At 40.6% G+C, this 16,310-nt stretch overlaps 2 protein-coding genes across 4 annotated transcripts in view; both read right to left on the bottom strand.

The window, feature by feature from the left end:
- Nucleotides 1-1,115: 1,115 nt before the first annotated feature.
- adora2b (adenosine A2b receptor) lies at nt 1,116-12,954 on the bottom strand. The gene is made up of 2 exons (XM_004076713.4): nt 12,295-12,954; nt 1,116-2,420 (listed from the first exon to the last, which is right to left on the bottom strand). Exons 1-2 carry the CDS (start codon nt 12,639-12,641, stop codon nt 1,700-1,702), a joined length of 1,068 nt encoding a protein of 355 aa, XP_004076761.1. The 5' UTR covers nt 12,642-12,954; the 3' UTR covers nt 1,116-1,699.
- Nucleotides 12,955-15,174: 2,220 nt separating this feature from the next.
- Nucleotides 15,175-16,310, bottom strand: part of specc1 (sperm antigen with calponin homology and coiled-coil domains 1) — an 87,519-nt gene continuing 86,383 nt past the window's right edge. For all 3 annotated transcript variants that reach the window (XM_011483765.3, XM_011483763.3, XM_011483766.2), the window contains one exon: nt 15,175-16,015. In XM_011483765.3, coding sequence (XP_011482067.1) covers nt 15,926-16,015 — 90 coding nt within the window. In that variant the 3' untranslated portion in view covers nt 15,175-15,925. The remainder of the gene's footprint in view (nt 16,016-16,310) is intronic.

The raw sequence follows: 16,310 nt of genomic DNA, 5'->3' as shown, positions 1-16,310 counted from the left end.
ATGAATCAGCAGTAAAAAAATGGAGTTTGAAAAAGATCGTTTTTATGATGTAGAAAATACGCTGGCCAGGCCACAAGCTCCCTGCTCCGCTCCATTCTGATCATCCACTTGCAGACAAATAGATCCATGTACGTGTTTCTTTTCCTCGTCTAAGCTGGAATCTGGATCTAAACTGTACGTCTGGATAGCTTTGACATCGCTTGCCATTTTTGTTGCACCACCACTGACAGGATGGGTCTGAGCGGCTGTAACGTAGCAGGAGAGCTCCGTTACAGCCAAATCTGCCAAGACAATTATTTATGAATTTTTCAGTTTAGATGAGTGGTTGTCTCTGCTTGACTCTGAATCCAAGACATGAACAGTCACATGTTTGACATTCTTCATTTAATTGTAAGGTATAAGTTATTTAGTAAAACTTGTTATTGAATTTCATTGAGTTTTTTTAATACAAAGTTTTCAAAACCTTAAAACTATAAATAATCAAGTGAATCAAATATTCACAAATGGTTATGTAAAGTTTCTCCACACCCGTGATTGTTTTATTAGATTAAAGATTGAAATTGATGAAAACCGGAATGTATGTAAATACTAAAAATTCTTAACCCTTGTGCTATCATAGATGACCCCACCCTTACATTGACGTGTTCTCCCTACCATGACAAAGGTGGATAAAGATGGAAAGATTTCATGTAATCCATGGACACCAGTGAAGATCACAAATCATTGAAGAAAAAAGGTTCAGCGCACTGTCTAGTGGGTCTTGATGACCCAATTCCTTAATGTTAAAGTGCCTAGGATAGCTCAAGGGTTAATATATTCTTGTACAGGTAGTTCTGGGGGTGTCGAGAATGAAATTAAAAATAAATACATTTGTGAAGAATTCTTTTGATTTGTCACAAAACATAATAAATGATGACATTTCTAAATATTGTGAATTGAGTTTTGTATGACTGTGATATAAAACTAATCTACTGTTGAAAGGACTTGCCATAGAAATGTCAGTAAGTCATTTCCAGAAATGTTTCATTCAAACTGCATGGAAACACTTATAGGGCATTAAAAAAATGACTTCATTCAAAGATTCATTGCACTTAGTTGAGCAACAGAGTAGTTCTGCTGTACAAAGATATCTCTTTAATACTGATATGCAAACTGGCAGACCCTACAGCTGGTTGCAAATAGAAAAATAAATAAAGTATTTTTATATTTTCTTCTTTAGGGAAGGCAGTGATGGGAACACCTTCATTTTAAAAGGTTCACAAGCCAAACAAACCACAGATGACTACAGCTGTATCTTCCTTTAGGTCCACAAGTAAAGGTCTAGTTACAGTTTTCTTAAATTACATTCTAAAGCACTTTTTTTTTTCAACAAATAAATAATTTACCATCATGGTTGATATGAAGTAGCGGGTCAAAAAGAGGGGTGTGCTAACGTTGGCATCAGAGTGACAAATTGCATTTTTCGTTTGAATCCTCGTCACAGTCCAACAAATCCAGTTAGCTTTAGCGGTTAAAAAAATGTACAACACAAAAGTTAGGTAAGACTTGCTGTTGACCTTGTATTGGCCCCCTGACCATCACGGTTCATAAATACAGCACCACATTCAGGGCGCCATCGACCTCTGTTCTGTCAAACTCCTCCTTTTGTAAACAATTTTAAAATAAGAACTAGAGACGAAACAACCGAGCTGACGCAGATTTACAGCAGAGGGTCGATGGTCATGTGGATCTGGTCTCTGTTGCGTCTGCTGCCGTTGGAGCTCAGGTAGAGCTCCTCCCTGCGGCACAGGAAGTGCTGACTCAGAATCTTGCGGAAAGTGTTCCTAAACTCCTGGATGCGGTAGGCGTAGATGATGGGGTTGACTGCAGAGTTGGCATGAGAGAGGATGATGGCCACGTACATGACAACCGACGGCTTGTTCAGGTCCTTGTAAAACAGCGTGAGGCAGTTGAGGATGTGAACCGGCAGCCAGCAGATGGCAAACAGTCCCACAATGATGGAGAGAGACTTGGCGGCCCGGATCTCCTTTTGCAGGAGGCCCTGGTTCTGACTTCCGCCGTTGCCAACACACTTGAGCTCAATCTGTCTCAGCTGTTTCCTGGCCACTATGAAGATCTTCACATAGATGCCCAACATGATGAGCAACGGCAGCAGCACACAGACAAAAAAATTAAAGTAGACCATGTACTCCATGTCCACCACAGTCTCAAAGTAGCATTTGACCTTGCAGCTCTGCAGTAAGTGCCCTCTGTCTTTTGTCTCCTCGGAGTTCGTAGTGTTGTCCTTTACAGAGCTGTTGTTGCAGCTTTTGTTCTTTAAATTCCACCCAAAGAACGGGATTAGGCCAATGACAAAAGACAAAATCCATAAAATCGCAACGATCTCTCTGGCAGTCTTTCCCGTCATCAGCTCCTTGTACCTGCAGAGAAAACAGCAAACGTTCATCAGGTTTAGACAGACCAAAGAGGCGGTTCAGATTGCTGTTGGGCTGAACTGGATGCTCCAGTTCGAAGTTTTGTTCCTGTCCGTTATAAGAAGTTCTTTTGGTAAAACAATGCAAACTAAAAAGCTCACAGATGAGGTGTTGGTGCTCCTGAATCTTTCCTGTATTTGTGCTGATGTAGGTTCTATTCTGCACTAAGCGTTTTTACCACTGACTGTATATGAGAACTGGACCGAGTGATGGTGATGTCACTCATGGAGTGATTTACTTCCAGCTCTAACCAAAAAAATCTTTAAAAAAAATGGATTGGAAAAAAAATGTATCAGAGCAAGAATGGTTATTCTGACCATTAGAATGACTGGGTAATAACTGCTCATATCCCAACAGGATTATATGGGATTTTAGCTTCTTGGAACCAGTACTTCCTTTTTGCAATGCAAGGGCGGAGGGGTGACTCAGTCCAGTTCTCTATACAGAGTCAATGGTTTTTCCTCCTGTTGATATCTTGATTGCTCATGTCTGTGTCTGTGATGGTTGTCTTCACTATGTCTGGGTAACCAGTAAGTAGCTTAAAAGCTAATAGTCTTCTCAGCAGTTTTATCTCATGGTCAGGAAACATGATGTTAAGATGAAATACCAAAATACTAACTTTTAAATACTACGAATTATTCAATAGTTATACTGCAAGCTACAGTGATCATGGGAAAAACCCAAGTCTCTTTTTGTGAAATGACGTCACTCCTGAACATGACAGCAGGATGGAGATTGAAAATACAGGATTTTAGGGATTAAGCCAAAAGACATGTTTGGACTCAGGTCTTCAACAGCAGACACAGATTATCCATCATTTTCAGGAGCAATGATTAGACTTACTATTTGCAAAAGACATCCAATCTCTGGTGCCGGCTTAGTTCACCAGATAATGACTAGGTGGCTTGATACATAAAAATGGAGGTCCCAGTTGACTGTGATGCAACACCGTCACATAACTTCTTATAGACCTTATTTTATTTTATGTCGAAGTTTCACTCAGATAGAGGCTGGAACTTGATTTTTCAGGTGACTGCTGAATCCCCAGCCCTCTAACAACCAATTTGTTAGAGGGCTGGGGATTGTTTAGCATTTATGAAAAGGTGACAGCCCTATGGTGGACTGGCAACTCGTCCAGGGTGTACCCAGCCTTGGGCTAACATCAGGTGGCTTCAGTGACCACATGACCCCCGAAAAGGATTAAGTGGGTTTAGAAAATGGATGGATGGATGGAAAGGTGACAGCAAAAAAACTGATAACCACAGCTGAAAAACTGGCTTCAAATACAAACCTGTAGATGTCCACCTGTGTTTATAGGTTTATACTTTATAGCGATCGGCCATCGCTATGAAGTGTAAGTGGTTGGGATATGCTCCGACAGCCCCGTGACCACGAAAGGGACAAAACGGTTAACAAGATGGGTGATCGGCCATCACATCAATCATATCACGTTCCTACAACAATCATACTGTTTAGTTCATACGAAAGTTGTCTGGTTTTTCTTGTAACTGTCCATGAGTGGCGTTTTTACTTTTCAAGCCTGATGACGCAATCGTCTCCAGTCGTTCAGCGGTTTTGTGTTTTATTTATAGGGATATACAGTTTATATAAAGCTTGTCGTTTTATATATGCAAAGTTTTTTCTGATGATGCTTTCATCTGTATAAACAAGTTCATCATTATCATCTTCTTCTGTTTATTCCCTTTCGGGGTCACGTGGCTGCTGGAGCCTATCCCAGACACTTATGGGCAAAGGCAGGGGGACACCCTGGACAGGTCGCCAGTCTGACGCAGGGTATAAACAAAGTTTTTGATTAATTAATAGTGCAGACAAGGTAGGAGATACAAAAGGGTTTTTTGTACTTTAAAAGCCTCAACATACCAAGTAACTATACTTTTTTTTTTAAAGTTCAATTTGAAAGGATTTCCCACCCGCTCTATGTCTTCATCAAATATAGCTGAAGTTATAGTTGCATTTGAGAATAAATGTTGTGATTTATTTATTTTTCTGGTACCGAGTCAGAATGAAATAATGTCTAACCCCTTTTGTATTTGGAATGCAGTCTTAGCGGACTCGTCTTCAAAATCCAAGGACGTGGAAACGACAATTTTCGATCGAGTTTGTTCCGCCATTGCGTCTTCTAATCGCTCGAAAAAAGCTCAAGCTAAATGGGGCGATGTGCACGCCATCTTACTTCCTATCCGATGGTCTTGTGCCCAATGTGACCCAAGCAATTACAAAATGCTATGAAGTATAAACTGACCCTTAGCCTCACCGGTCCTGCATGGGGGTGGAAGTTTCTCAGTTTGGACTTGTTTGTTGCTATGCGATCTGGTCACATTGCAGCCATTGAGTCGACTTTGAACTCATCTGGACAACAGGGAAATCAAGAGAAGAGCATGAGGCGTCTTTTAGCTAAAGCTGGAAGGAATCCCTTGAATTAGCAGAGCAGCTCATCTACTTTAGAGAGAGGTTGAGGAGGGAAAGAATCAGGAGGACGTGTGCACATAGGTAGATATGAAGTGATAAGCAGGGATTATTTTGGCAAAGAAATATTCTACTGCTGTTTTGACAAGATTTTCAAAGAAAAAAACCACATCCATTCTTTCCTTCCAGTCTCCCATCAGATTTGAGGCTAAATGCCTGAAATGCAAGTCAGTGGCAGGAAAGAACAAGCAAAGGTGAGTCACATCCTTTTCCATCCAATGAAGCTTCATTATAAAGGAGTCCATGCATGTTTGCTGAGGTGCTCCACACAAACATGAGAGTGTGGTTCACAGAGGCATTGTGGGTGTTGTCAGCACAGAGAACGTGAGAACAGTAGAAGATCTGACACTGCATCACCTCGGTGTGCATCTAATAAAGACATGAAACAGGAGTCCATCAGCAGCAGGTGCTCATCCAGGCTGCACATGCAGAAGCGAGGTGAGTCACTCCCTGTCATCCTGACTGTCCCCATCATGTGAGCAGAGCTGGAGGCAAAGACAGACTTTCCTCAGAGTGCTCCGACGGGCGACCTCATGATTCACGCACATGCTCCCAGACACATAACTGCGCACACCAACACACAGAAGTCCGTCTGAGCTGGAGGTGTCACAAGAGATCCATCAGAGCTCAGCCGCTGCAGCACAGAACAGAACCAGCTTCACGCGAGACTTGTGCTTTGTTCAGAGGACTCCCCTTCGGTTCAGCGCCTTCAGGTGGACATGGAACAACCTGACAGGCCAGCCGACAAACAAACATGCAGCACAAGACTTTACTTTTATCCAAAACAGTTTTTGGACTAAAGACTAAAACTAATTTAGGATTTTGTCATGTTTCTGCATGTGATTTGAAAGGACGCCGATGCTCCTGAGGCCATAAAGCGAGCCTTCATGAGAGACACAGAGGACGAACTCTCTGCAGAAAAATCTCAAAATAGACTTGAAAAATACACCAGCTCTTAAACCGATTTTCATCCAAGCCTTAGCATAAAGTTGCAGACCTAAATTTGATGTTTATTCTTAAGGACACTTGAGTATAATTATAGCAAGTATACTGTGGACCAACTAAATTGGAACATTTTAAGTTTACTACAGGCCCGTATACTGTGGAGAGTATATAAAAAGTAAAATTCTAGTCTACCTTTAGACTTAGTACAGTTGTTGTACACTGAAAAGGCTACTATTTGCTAAGGAAGACAACCAGGTTTTTAATCAAAAGTGAGTGTTTACCTTTGGAAAAAGCTCTTAGTTACTGTAGAATGAATGTTCTGCCTCAAACACATTCCCTCAGCCTGAGTAGCATAGAAAGGACAAGGTTATCGCTAATGCTAACATTCTTTTTGTTTTACTTACACACTTAGTTGGCCTTAAGAAAACCATTTTTTAAATGACTAGTTTGCTTTTGAAAAAAGCTCTTATTTATTGCAGAATGAATGTTCTGCTTCAAACACATTCACTCAACCTGAATAGCATAAAAAGAACAAGACTAGCATTACTGATGAATTATTATTTTTTTTTACTTTCAAACTTGTTGGCCTTTAAAAACACCTGTTTTTTATAATGACCCTGAAAAATCACTCAACACAAAAAATATCAAAGATCAAAACAACAACTACAAAAAGCAAAGCAAATTTAAAAAAAAAATGTCATTACGTTTTAAAAATCAAAACAAAATTCCAGAAAGAAAAACACTATTCTAACAAAAATGAAACATTTCAGAAAGAAAACTTAATTTCAAGAAAAGAAAATGGAATGCTAAGAAATGAAACACAATCGGAAACCTGAAGGTATGTGTTATGCGCCATCACTGATTGGATGATGTTTGTCTGTTATTTCAAAGTTATTTGGCATGAAGCTCTACTGGATATTCTCCATACTAGCCATAAAACTTTTATTAGTATTTAGATTTTAAAGACGCATTTGAATAAGTCAACAATCAAACATCATCATCCAGTCAGCGACATCCCATAGTACCTACTTTTAATTTTTCTTATTGTGTTTTGTTTTTCAACATTTCATTTTGATTTATGGAAATTAGTTTTGTTTTCCACAATGTTTCTTTTGAATTTTTCTTCATTTTTTTGTAATTGTGCTTTGGTTTCTGGAATTTTTTGTTTCTAAATTGTAATGTTGTTTTTATTATTTTGTGTTGAGTGATTTGTTGGTGTGATTTGCACTTCTGGGCCGCCGTAGGTTTTCGTGGAAAAACCCCTACACTAACTGCAGAATGAAAGTTTCGCTTATAACACATCCTCTCAACCCCAATAGCTAAAAAAGTACAAGGCTAGCAATATTGTTAAAATTCCTTGTTTGCCTTTTTACCCTGAGCAGAAAGTAGTACACTTGAAGTTTAATTTCTTTTTAAGTATAAGTATGGCAAGTATAGTATAGACCATGTACGTTTAGTGTTAAAAGTATACTAATTGAATACTTCTTCAGAGTGAATTGGAACATTTTAAGTTAACATATAGATGGTATATAAAAAGTAAACTTTAATTTTACTGCCTCACTTTATGTCTCACATAGACTAAGTACACTTATAGTACACGTAAATAGACTATTTTTTGCTCAGAGAGACCAATTCAAAAGTTATTATTAGGCCTTGTAAACAGTAACTCAGAGCAAAATCATCGTCAGCCCTTTGAGAACTATTTTTGACGTCGCTCTTCTTCCATTTCTTTCATGAAATGTTTGTCTGCATCTGGTGGCTTTAAGAAACGCTCAGACCTGCATGAAACGGTGAGAAAACAAATGCAAACAAAAGCTGGAGGAGAAATCAGACCTGATGGGATGGACTCTTTTTCTGCCCTTTAATTATGATGGCAGGTCAGGCTGCAGTTGCTGGTTCTACCTAATTGGATTTGCAGCTTCATCTTCTTACAGCCTCTAAAGATGAGTGTGAGGGGGAAGTTGGTACCGACCGACTCTGACGTCAGACAGGATGTCTGAGCCGTCAAGGTGCAGTTTGGAACATTTCCCAGTAAAATAAAAGTCCGGTTTCCATAACAACACAGCTGCTCTTTCATCATTGGCTAAGTTTAAGCTTGTGTTTTATTAACAGCAGAGGTGCGTGAGTCCTGTTTAGAACTTGGACCCTGCAGGCATCCTGAGGGCCTGCCCTGGGGGAGCATAAATAAAACAGCACACCCCCCAAAAAGGGAGGAGAGCAAACTTCACAGCTCATCACGGTCTTCTGCACTGCGCTCTCCTTCCGTTCATTTCCCAGAGGATCCATCTCTGTCCATCATTCCCCACTCTCCCTTTCCTATCCCTGGAAACGGGGGGACGAGCGAACGGATTATGACGACAGCACGCCGGCATCCATCTTTGTTCTGCTCTATTCTCCCCGCCACAGGAGTTGCTGACCTATGCCAGGCCACACACAGCCCAACCGCTCCCAACATCCGCCTCCATGTCCGGCTGTGTCCACAGCCCGCCTCAGAATAATCCAACAGGTGTCTGTCTGAGCGGACAGTTAGGAGTTCACTTTGTGTCACTGCTGGCAGGCAAGAAGAAAAAGATGTGCTTCACAGACCACATATTTGAATTTGCAAATCAGAAGGGGGAAAACAAATCCCAACAACAAGCAGGGAAATCCCCAACCTTTTCCCTACAAGAGCCTTTCCTCCTTTATTCTACCGATTTTTGTCCAAATTATTAATTTGAGATGAATCACAAAACTCTAGTTTGTTGGCAAAACTCTGCGTGAAGTTTGACTCATTGCAAACGTGTTTTTCAAGTCAGGGCAGGTTTGAACTGGCCAGAATCCTGCTGGACAAAAAAAAACCTAATGGGAAGTCTGCTTGTGTGACGTCTTACAATAAATCAAAAGATGGACGCAGTGGGACTTTACTAGTACAAAACTATTTCTATTACTCCTAAACAAAAAACAAGAAAACCTTTTTTCTGAAATGTCTGTTCATCACATTTCTGTGTACAGAAGAGTTTTCAGCTTCATTCACTGTTTGGTTCCAAAACGATCACAGACCATTGAAGCTCTCAACAAATCCTAACGCCCAACATTGATCACGCAGTAACCATAACAGAAAATCTATACACACCTAATGGTTTGACATCACAGTCTGCATCATCTACTGTGGTGTCACTCAGGCTAAGATTTCACTATAAACCACGCCCCCCACAGCCACCGCCCCCACATACATACAGTTACAGAATTGAGCCTTTCCTCATCACTGATGGTTTAACGTCCATAAAAATAGGTAATTTCTTCCAGATCTCCCAGATTTCCCTGCTGTCATAACTCTTCTTGGACTTTTTGAAGCGTTAGTCAAGACATAAAATGTGTTTACCTCTGAGCCCCCTGATAACAAACTGGCAGCTCTCGCACATGGAGTCAATCCTTCGACGTTTCTGATGTGCTGCGATTATCCTAACCCCTTGTGCCATCCTATGGGGTCAAGATGACCATTGACATGTTCTCCCTACAATGACAAAGGTCGATAAAGGTGGAAAGATTTTATGTAATCCATGGACACCAGTGAGGTTCACAAATCATTGAAGAAAAACGTTCAGGGCACTGTCTAGTGGGGTCTAGCCCTTGTGCTATCTTAGATGACCCCATCCTTTAATTGGCGTGTTATCTCTACCATCACAAAGGTGGATAAAGGTGGAAAGATTTCATGTAATCCATGGACACCAGTGAGGTTCACAAATCATTCACTTGCTCCAAAAATTGATTCATTATTTTTCCTAATGTAACATAATTTTGCACATATTTTAATCATATACATGACTTTTATAAGAAACATAATCTGCATATATTTTGAATAACTGATCTGCTTTTGCCATGTTGATTTCTAAAAGTTATTTTTTTACATAATAATTTAAGTAATTCATCTTTGTCATGTGCTTTATGGATACTCCAGGGTTCTTAATTCTGTCTGATAAAAGCTAGGAACTGGATGATGATAAATCATGTAATAAAATGGTTACGGTAGAACAGGGGTGGGATTATATAAATTTGCTTCCTTCAACTCCCTTTCAAGCAATATTTATTAATATGTCTAAATATCCTATGTTTGATTTGTCATTGTATGAATGTATAACTGATGATTGTATTGTTGCTGTGTATTATTCTTATTTAATTGCTTGAAATAAACCATTTCAAATCAAATCAAATCAAATCAAAATCAAAAAACGTTCAGCGCACTGTCTATTTGGTCTAGATGACCCAACTCCCAATATCAAAGTGCCTAGGATAGCACAAGGGTGTTAGAGCAACGAGACAGAGGGACAGCGTGGCCAGAGCAGTTCTGGAAGATCTGTTTCCTCGTGAGGCTGAAGGCGTCCAGGCCTTCTCCTCCACCGAAACCATCTGCTGAAAACTTTCACCTGAGGCCGGATTTCATGAGGGTGCAGACTCAAGCTTGCACTCACTGATCTGATGATACGTTCACAATGAGGAAAAGACTAACTTTTTACTCGACTACAAAGTGACAAAGCCATAGACACTGCAGGTCAATCAGACACATGAAGGTTTCAGAGCAACTTTTCTCTCAAAGTGTTGTCAAACTGTCTGAAGTGTGTGTTTGCATGAGCATGACAGCCTCTGCCTCACACACAAACACACACAGAACTCATGTGACAGCTCTTTAGCTCGGCCTGCATCCAAAAACATTTACCACCTGCAGACGGACACGTCCCATCTCATGCTTAAGTTGTCAAATTTTCAATTCCTGGAAATATCAAGCAGCACTGCAGTTGTCCCTGCTGGCAGCTCATCCGCCCCCGTTTCCACGAGCAGAGGCTCCACAGCAGCCCCCGGCTGGCCTTTGCCGTCAGCTCCAGTGGAAGTGACGCGCAGTGGCAGCTATTGATCTGGTGGCTTCGCTGCTTTTCTGTCTAATTAGACTGCTATGTTTGGGGAAAAAGTTAAATCTCACTTGTGTAACCTTTGTGCTATCTTAGATGACCCCACCCTTACATTGACGTGTTCTCTCTACCATGACAAAGGTGGATAAAGGTGGAAAGATTTCATGTAATCCATGGACACCAGTGAAGATCACAAATCATTGAAGAAAAAAGGCTCAGCGCACTGTCAAGTGGGTCTAGATGACCCAACTCCCAATGTTGAAGTGCCAAGTATAGCACAAGGGTTACAAAGAAAGAACAGCTTGAAAAACCATAATGACCCAATAATTGACACCTTTCTTGAATGAAAATATTTTTAAAAGAGCAGAAAAGTTGCATGAAAACAGCAAAAATGAATAAATCCACTGAACAGTGGGTGGCAGAGATTTTGTATGACTCATTAAGGTTGTTTAGGAGGAATTTTGTTCATTATAAAATCATAGAAATAAATATTTCAAAGCCGAAAGTGGCAACTACATCTCTCCAACTCCAACACTGCAAAAACGGAATCTTAAGGACTTTTGTTTCAAGAAAGAAAATGGCCTATGTTTGATCTTGCAAGAAAAATAATTTTATCAAGAAAGTTTTTCAAAAGCAAAATAATCCTATTTTAAGAAAACATGTCTTAGTGACAAGAATTTTATCATCAAGAATTCTTCTTAAAATATTATTCTTGATTGGCTTTTTTGTTGTTGTTGTTGCTTATTTAAAGAAAATCTGCCAATGGGGTAAGAATTCTGACTTCTTTCTAAGAGCTTGTTTTTACAGTGTGAACACTTTCAAATAACTTTATCGTCTATATTTAAAAAGTATAGTTGTTAGTCATGACAAACCGTAAAATAAAACTCAGGATGTCTCATTTCAGCACAACGTCAAACAATAGTTGAGTGGAAAAAAACCCACAGTCAAGTATCAGTGGGCAGAATCAAGCCCAAACATCTACAAATGAGTTCTTGAAGCGCTGAGCAGCTGAAAAAAATGTTTAGGCAAAAGTTGAAAGCTGAAAATCAAAATTTAAAAAATCCGATTTTCATTAACGGACTGCATAAAAAGTGAAGCTGCACATTTGCATCACATCAGAAGGCTGCTGCTGTCTTTAGACATTAAGCTTCTGTCATTTGCGTTGATGTTCCTGGTAAAGCAGCAAACGGGAAATCCTCTGAACGTTTGGGAAGTGAAACCAGCCATGATGCGCCTCAGCTCATCTCCAGCCGCAGATTTTAATACCGTTAAGAGCTTCTTATCTCATTATCTGGATGATAACCAAGCTATTTTTCAATAATAAGGCAATACGCTTCATGTGATCTGAAGTGATACGGCAGAAAGCTGGGAGCACCTGCATGGAGGAGGAAGATGGGTTTCACGCGCCTCCATCACTCTTCCTCTGCGCACTTTCCCCTCTAAAAGTTCACGCTTCACGCTGAGAGTCACGTTTCAGAGACAGATGGATCAAACTCTGCGCTCACCTCAGCGGGATCTTGACGGCCAGATATCTGTCAATCGCAATGGCGAGGAGGCTGAAGATGGAGCTCTGAGTGAGGACCAGGACGAAGCAGGCGAGGAAGAGGCACCCGTAAAAATCCACATAAAGGCCCATGCTGATGGTGATCGCAAAAGGCATGGCGAGGCAGCCCACCAGGATATCCGCCACGGCCAGAGACACCAGAAAGTAGTTGGTGGCGTTTTTCAAAGTGCTGTTGATGGCGACCGCCCAGCACACCAGGACGTTTCCAGATACAGAGAGAAATGCGATCACAACTTCTATAACGATGTAGAACGTGTCCACCTTATGCTGGTCCGTTTCAGGACTCATGACTCTCACAGATCCTGGTCCTGCGCTTTCAGTCCCAGAGGAGCGAGCGGTGGTCCAGGAGTACTCCGCGGCTGGCTGCCATCTGATTCTAAAGGACTCGAGTCTTTTGGTTTAAGGAGCGCGGAGGACGCAGGGGGAAAGTTGGCCCGGCCTCGTGGAGTGGCGCTCGCGCCGCTCTCTGCTTGCAAGACTCACTTCACTGAGCCTGCGCATCTCTGCTGAGCGCTTTCACGCTTTCAGCGAGCGATCGCTGGAGCGCGCGAGGAGCATCTGCGGCGCAAGCAGCGTCACGCAACTGCCCCCCCCCCCCCCCCCACGGCACTTTTGAGAAGAGAAGAAAGCTTACTTTTAGAGATGCCACGCCCCCAGTCCAGAATCACACGAGACACATGAATGTCACTAAAGTCAGTTTGGGAGGAATTCCGAGTGAGCGTCACGCGTCATGGCTAAATGGCGTTTGGCTGCTGCACCCACGTGCCATCGCTGCGCAGTGCATGCGCACATCACAGTCACTTCATCTGGTTTCCGTCGTTCATTTGGTGTGGGTGGAGGGGGGGGGGGGGGGTAGATAAAGTTTTAACTATACTGCAAAACTCTACAGAAGTCTGAAACTAAGAGGTTTGCTCTGAAAAGCAGGCAGCTGTTGGAGTTCCTGCAGCTGTCAAGCCATTGCGCAGACTCCCTGGGCTCCGTGGGGGTGCTATGTAACACCAGTGGCGGACGTAGCAGTTTGGGGGCCCCATGCGAACAATGAGACGGGGCCCTCTGCAGCAGTTGTACGGTTTTGGTTTTGTTTTTTATCCTTACTTATAGGGTCAAATGTCCACTGAATAATTTCTTCTCTGGTTAATTTTTAGAAAGCGTTAAGAATCCAAATGTTTTAATAAGCATTTAAAAATTGAAACCACCTTTAATGCTTAACAACTGTGGTTCATATACATTGTTTTTACTTTAAAAAATGTCATTTTATTGAATAAACTAGTTTGTTTTACACTTTCTTTCTATAGGAACATCTTCTGTCTTTTTTTTAATTTGTCAGGTTTTTACAAAGAAGGCAAAAGAAGCTAAAATACTTGAATGAACAAAACAGTTTCCTACATAGGGATCAATAAAAAAAGTAACATTTTCAGTGACCATTTTCCACCGCTCCTTTTGTCTTTCTTTACCTTTCTTGTCCCCTTTCTCATTCTTGACTTTCTTTATCTTCCTTTTGAGTTTCTTTGATTCTGTTGTGTTTTCTTGTTTTGTTTTCCTGCACTTTTGGAAGTGTGAGGACACATTTTTTGCTTTTTCCTAAATAGAATGAAGTCTTAAAATCATGAGAAAAACAGTCAAAGAGTTACAACTTTAAGTAGAAAAAGTTGTAAATTTATGATCAAAAGAGTCAATGTTGTAACAGCACAGCAATGAAAGAGGTGAGATAAGCAGTTCGACGAACTCTGGGTTTATTTTTTGGAATGCCAACGTTTTAACATCACGGGGGGGTTATCCTCACCAATGGTGCAGAAATCAACAACACAACAGGATCAAACAACCAATAGCAAACAGAGCAGAACAGCCAACAAAACACAAAGGCAAAAACCCACACTCTGCCCATGGGATGGCATCCCACAACTCCCCACACTGCCAGACCCAACAGCAGGCCCAATGTGTCCAAGGTGATCATCACTATAGTATTTTACAATAAGAAAATTATCATTTCACAAGTTAGAAGTTGAGAATTTAATAGATTAAAGTCCTACATTTGTGAAGCAGTAGTCTGTTTGCTAAGAAATACAAACAATAAAAAAAAGGACCAATGCTGTGTTTGAGTGTGAGAAACATGGAGATCCTTGTCCTTCATTCATTCAGCGTTGGCTTCACAAACAAGGAAAAACGAAGTCTAGGCTACACGGAAAAGAATTTTGCAAGAAACTGGGCCTCTTCAGGAGATTCCTGACCCATAAAGAGTGGATTTCCAGCGAACAGTTGGTTTACGTTATCTGCAGTATAGTTGCAGAGGTCCAAAGGCATTATAGCACATAGATTGTTTTGATTAAAAACCATAAATGGCTGCACTGATGGATTTAGTCGGCATGTAATGTGCATGGAGGCTAACACAACCAACTTTATTTAAGAAAAAGCACGGCTTTTTCTTAGTTAGGTAACAACTATATTCTCATAATTTCACGAATTAATTCTTGTATATTATGTTAAGTACATACATCTCCTGTAAATTTTTTTTTACTTTTTTTGATGGCCCTAATACTCCGTTGTACTGCCTGTTTTTTCTTTTCTTTCCGTTGTACTGCCTGTTACCTTACTGTTGATGGAATAGTCCACTTCTGCAGAGGGAGGGGGAGGACAAAACACCTTTTTACATGCAGCCTTATCCTATTTCAGTGATTTGTTTTATGACAGACTTAAATATTAATGGGCGTGGAAATGATTTTAGAAATATTTTAAGGCAATCCCCTGTGTTTGCCTAATGGTAATTCTGCTCTGGCTATCATCCACGGAGCAACAAATGAATGAATAAAACAAAGACAAGAGATAAATGAAATACAATACTTTATTAAGAAAAAACACACCCTCTCTGAAAAGCTACACGGACCCTGTCCACCTTTCAATATGTACCTACATAAATAACACTTTGTCCTTCAAAATAAAAGTCTTCGGCAACATGGAAACTCCGTTTCAGAGTCAAAACAGACGCAGAGTTTACAACAGCTGTTTGAAAGTAAAATGTGAAGATTTGATTTACTCATTCATTAATACTGCAACAACAAAACCTGAAGATTTGTTTATTTCCATAAAAATATGTCTATAAAACTCAGCTCCATTTCAGATCACTGATGGCAGGATAATTTTTCTCATTTTGAAAGAATATTCAGTTTTCCGTTCTGCAAGGAGAATCTGATTCTAAAAAGTTCCCCAAAAGTGATGAACTGCATGTTTTTGTCTATTTGGCTGGTCATGCACAGATAATCAGGTAGAACTTGTTTTGGTGGGACATTTTGGCACATTTTTAGAAGTAATTTCTGAGAAACATGACATAATTCCGTTTTTTTTTTTGATCATTGAGGTAACAAACATGCACACAAGTAGAGAATCTCAGTCAGACGCTGTGATGAAAGTCTGTAATCTCTGCTCATCAAAGCTCTCAGTTTCGACAAACCTAAAATCTTATCCGAGCTTAAATCTGCACAAAATTCAAAATGTGTTTCCTGTGTGCAGCTTACAGTATGCTGCAATCCTGACCACAGATTCATTGTTAAACATGTCCTCCTTTCTTCCGCTGTAGCTCAGGTCTCAAAGTATTTGTAGATCTGGGAGACATACAGCATGACGCTCTGCCAGTCCGGCCTGTCGGTCCTCATCAGCTCCTCTATGTCCTGTTAGAAGAGAGAGAGCAGCAAGTTACCACATGATTTATTACCCAGAAACAGCCAGAAGAGATGATTTAAAAAATACAATTGATAAATGATGGTTCCAACACAGAAGGTTTGCATTTTTCTCTGATGATTCGAGTCTCAGTCTCAGAAAAGCTCTCAGTTTGTGTGCAGCACACCTCACCATGAAAGCATGCTTTTTACTTCTTCTACATTGTGAAATTGAGGAAATTTCATTTAACTACCTATTATTTGCGGCTGCCGTTGCGTCAAAGGATTTGGGGGGGAGGTGTTCTTC

The sequence above is a fragment of the Oryzias latipes genome, chromosome 14 (genome assembly GCF_002234675.1).
Source record: "Oryzias latipes chromosome 14, ASM223467v1".
NCBI classification, from domain to species: domain Eukaryota; kingdom Metazoa; phylum Chordata; class Actinopteri; order Beloniformes; family Adrianichthyidae; genus Oryzias; species Oryzias latipes.
The sequence above is the reverse complement of the archived record's forward strand: the minus strand, read 5'-3'. Positions and strand labels throughout refer to the sequence as shown.

Bases quoted from the DNA above. Each gene is read 5' to 3' on its own strand.
- adora2b (XM_004076713.4), bottom strand. From the start codon at position 12,641: ATGAGTCCTGAAACGGACCAGCATAAGGTGGACACGTTCTACATCGTT. The intron at 2,421-12,294 runs GTGAGCGCAGAG...TTTTCTCTGCAG, and splicing joins GCCGTCAAGATCCCGCTGAG to GTACAAGGAGCTGATGACGG.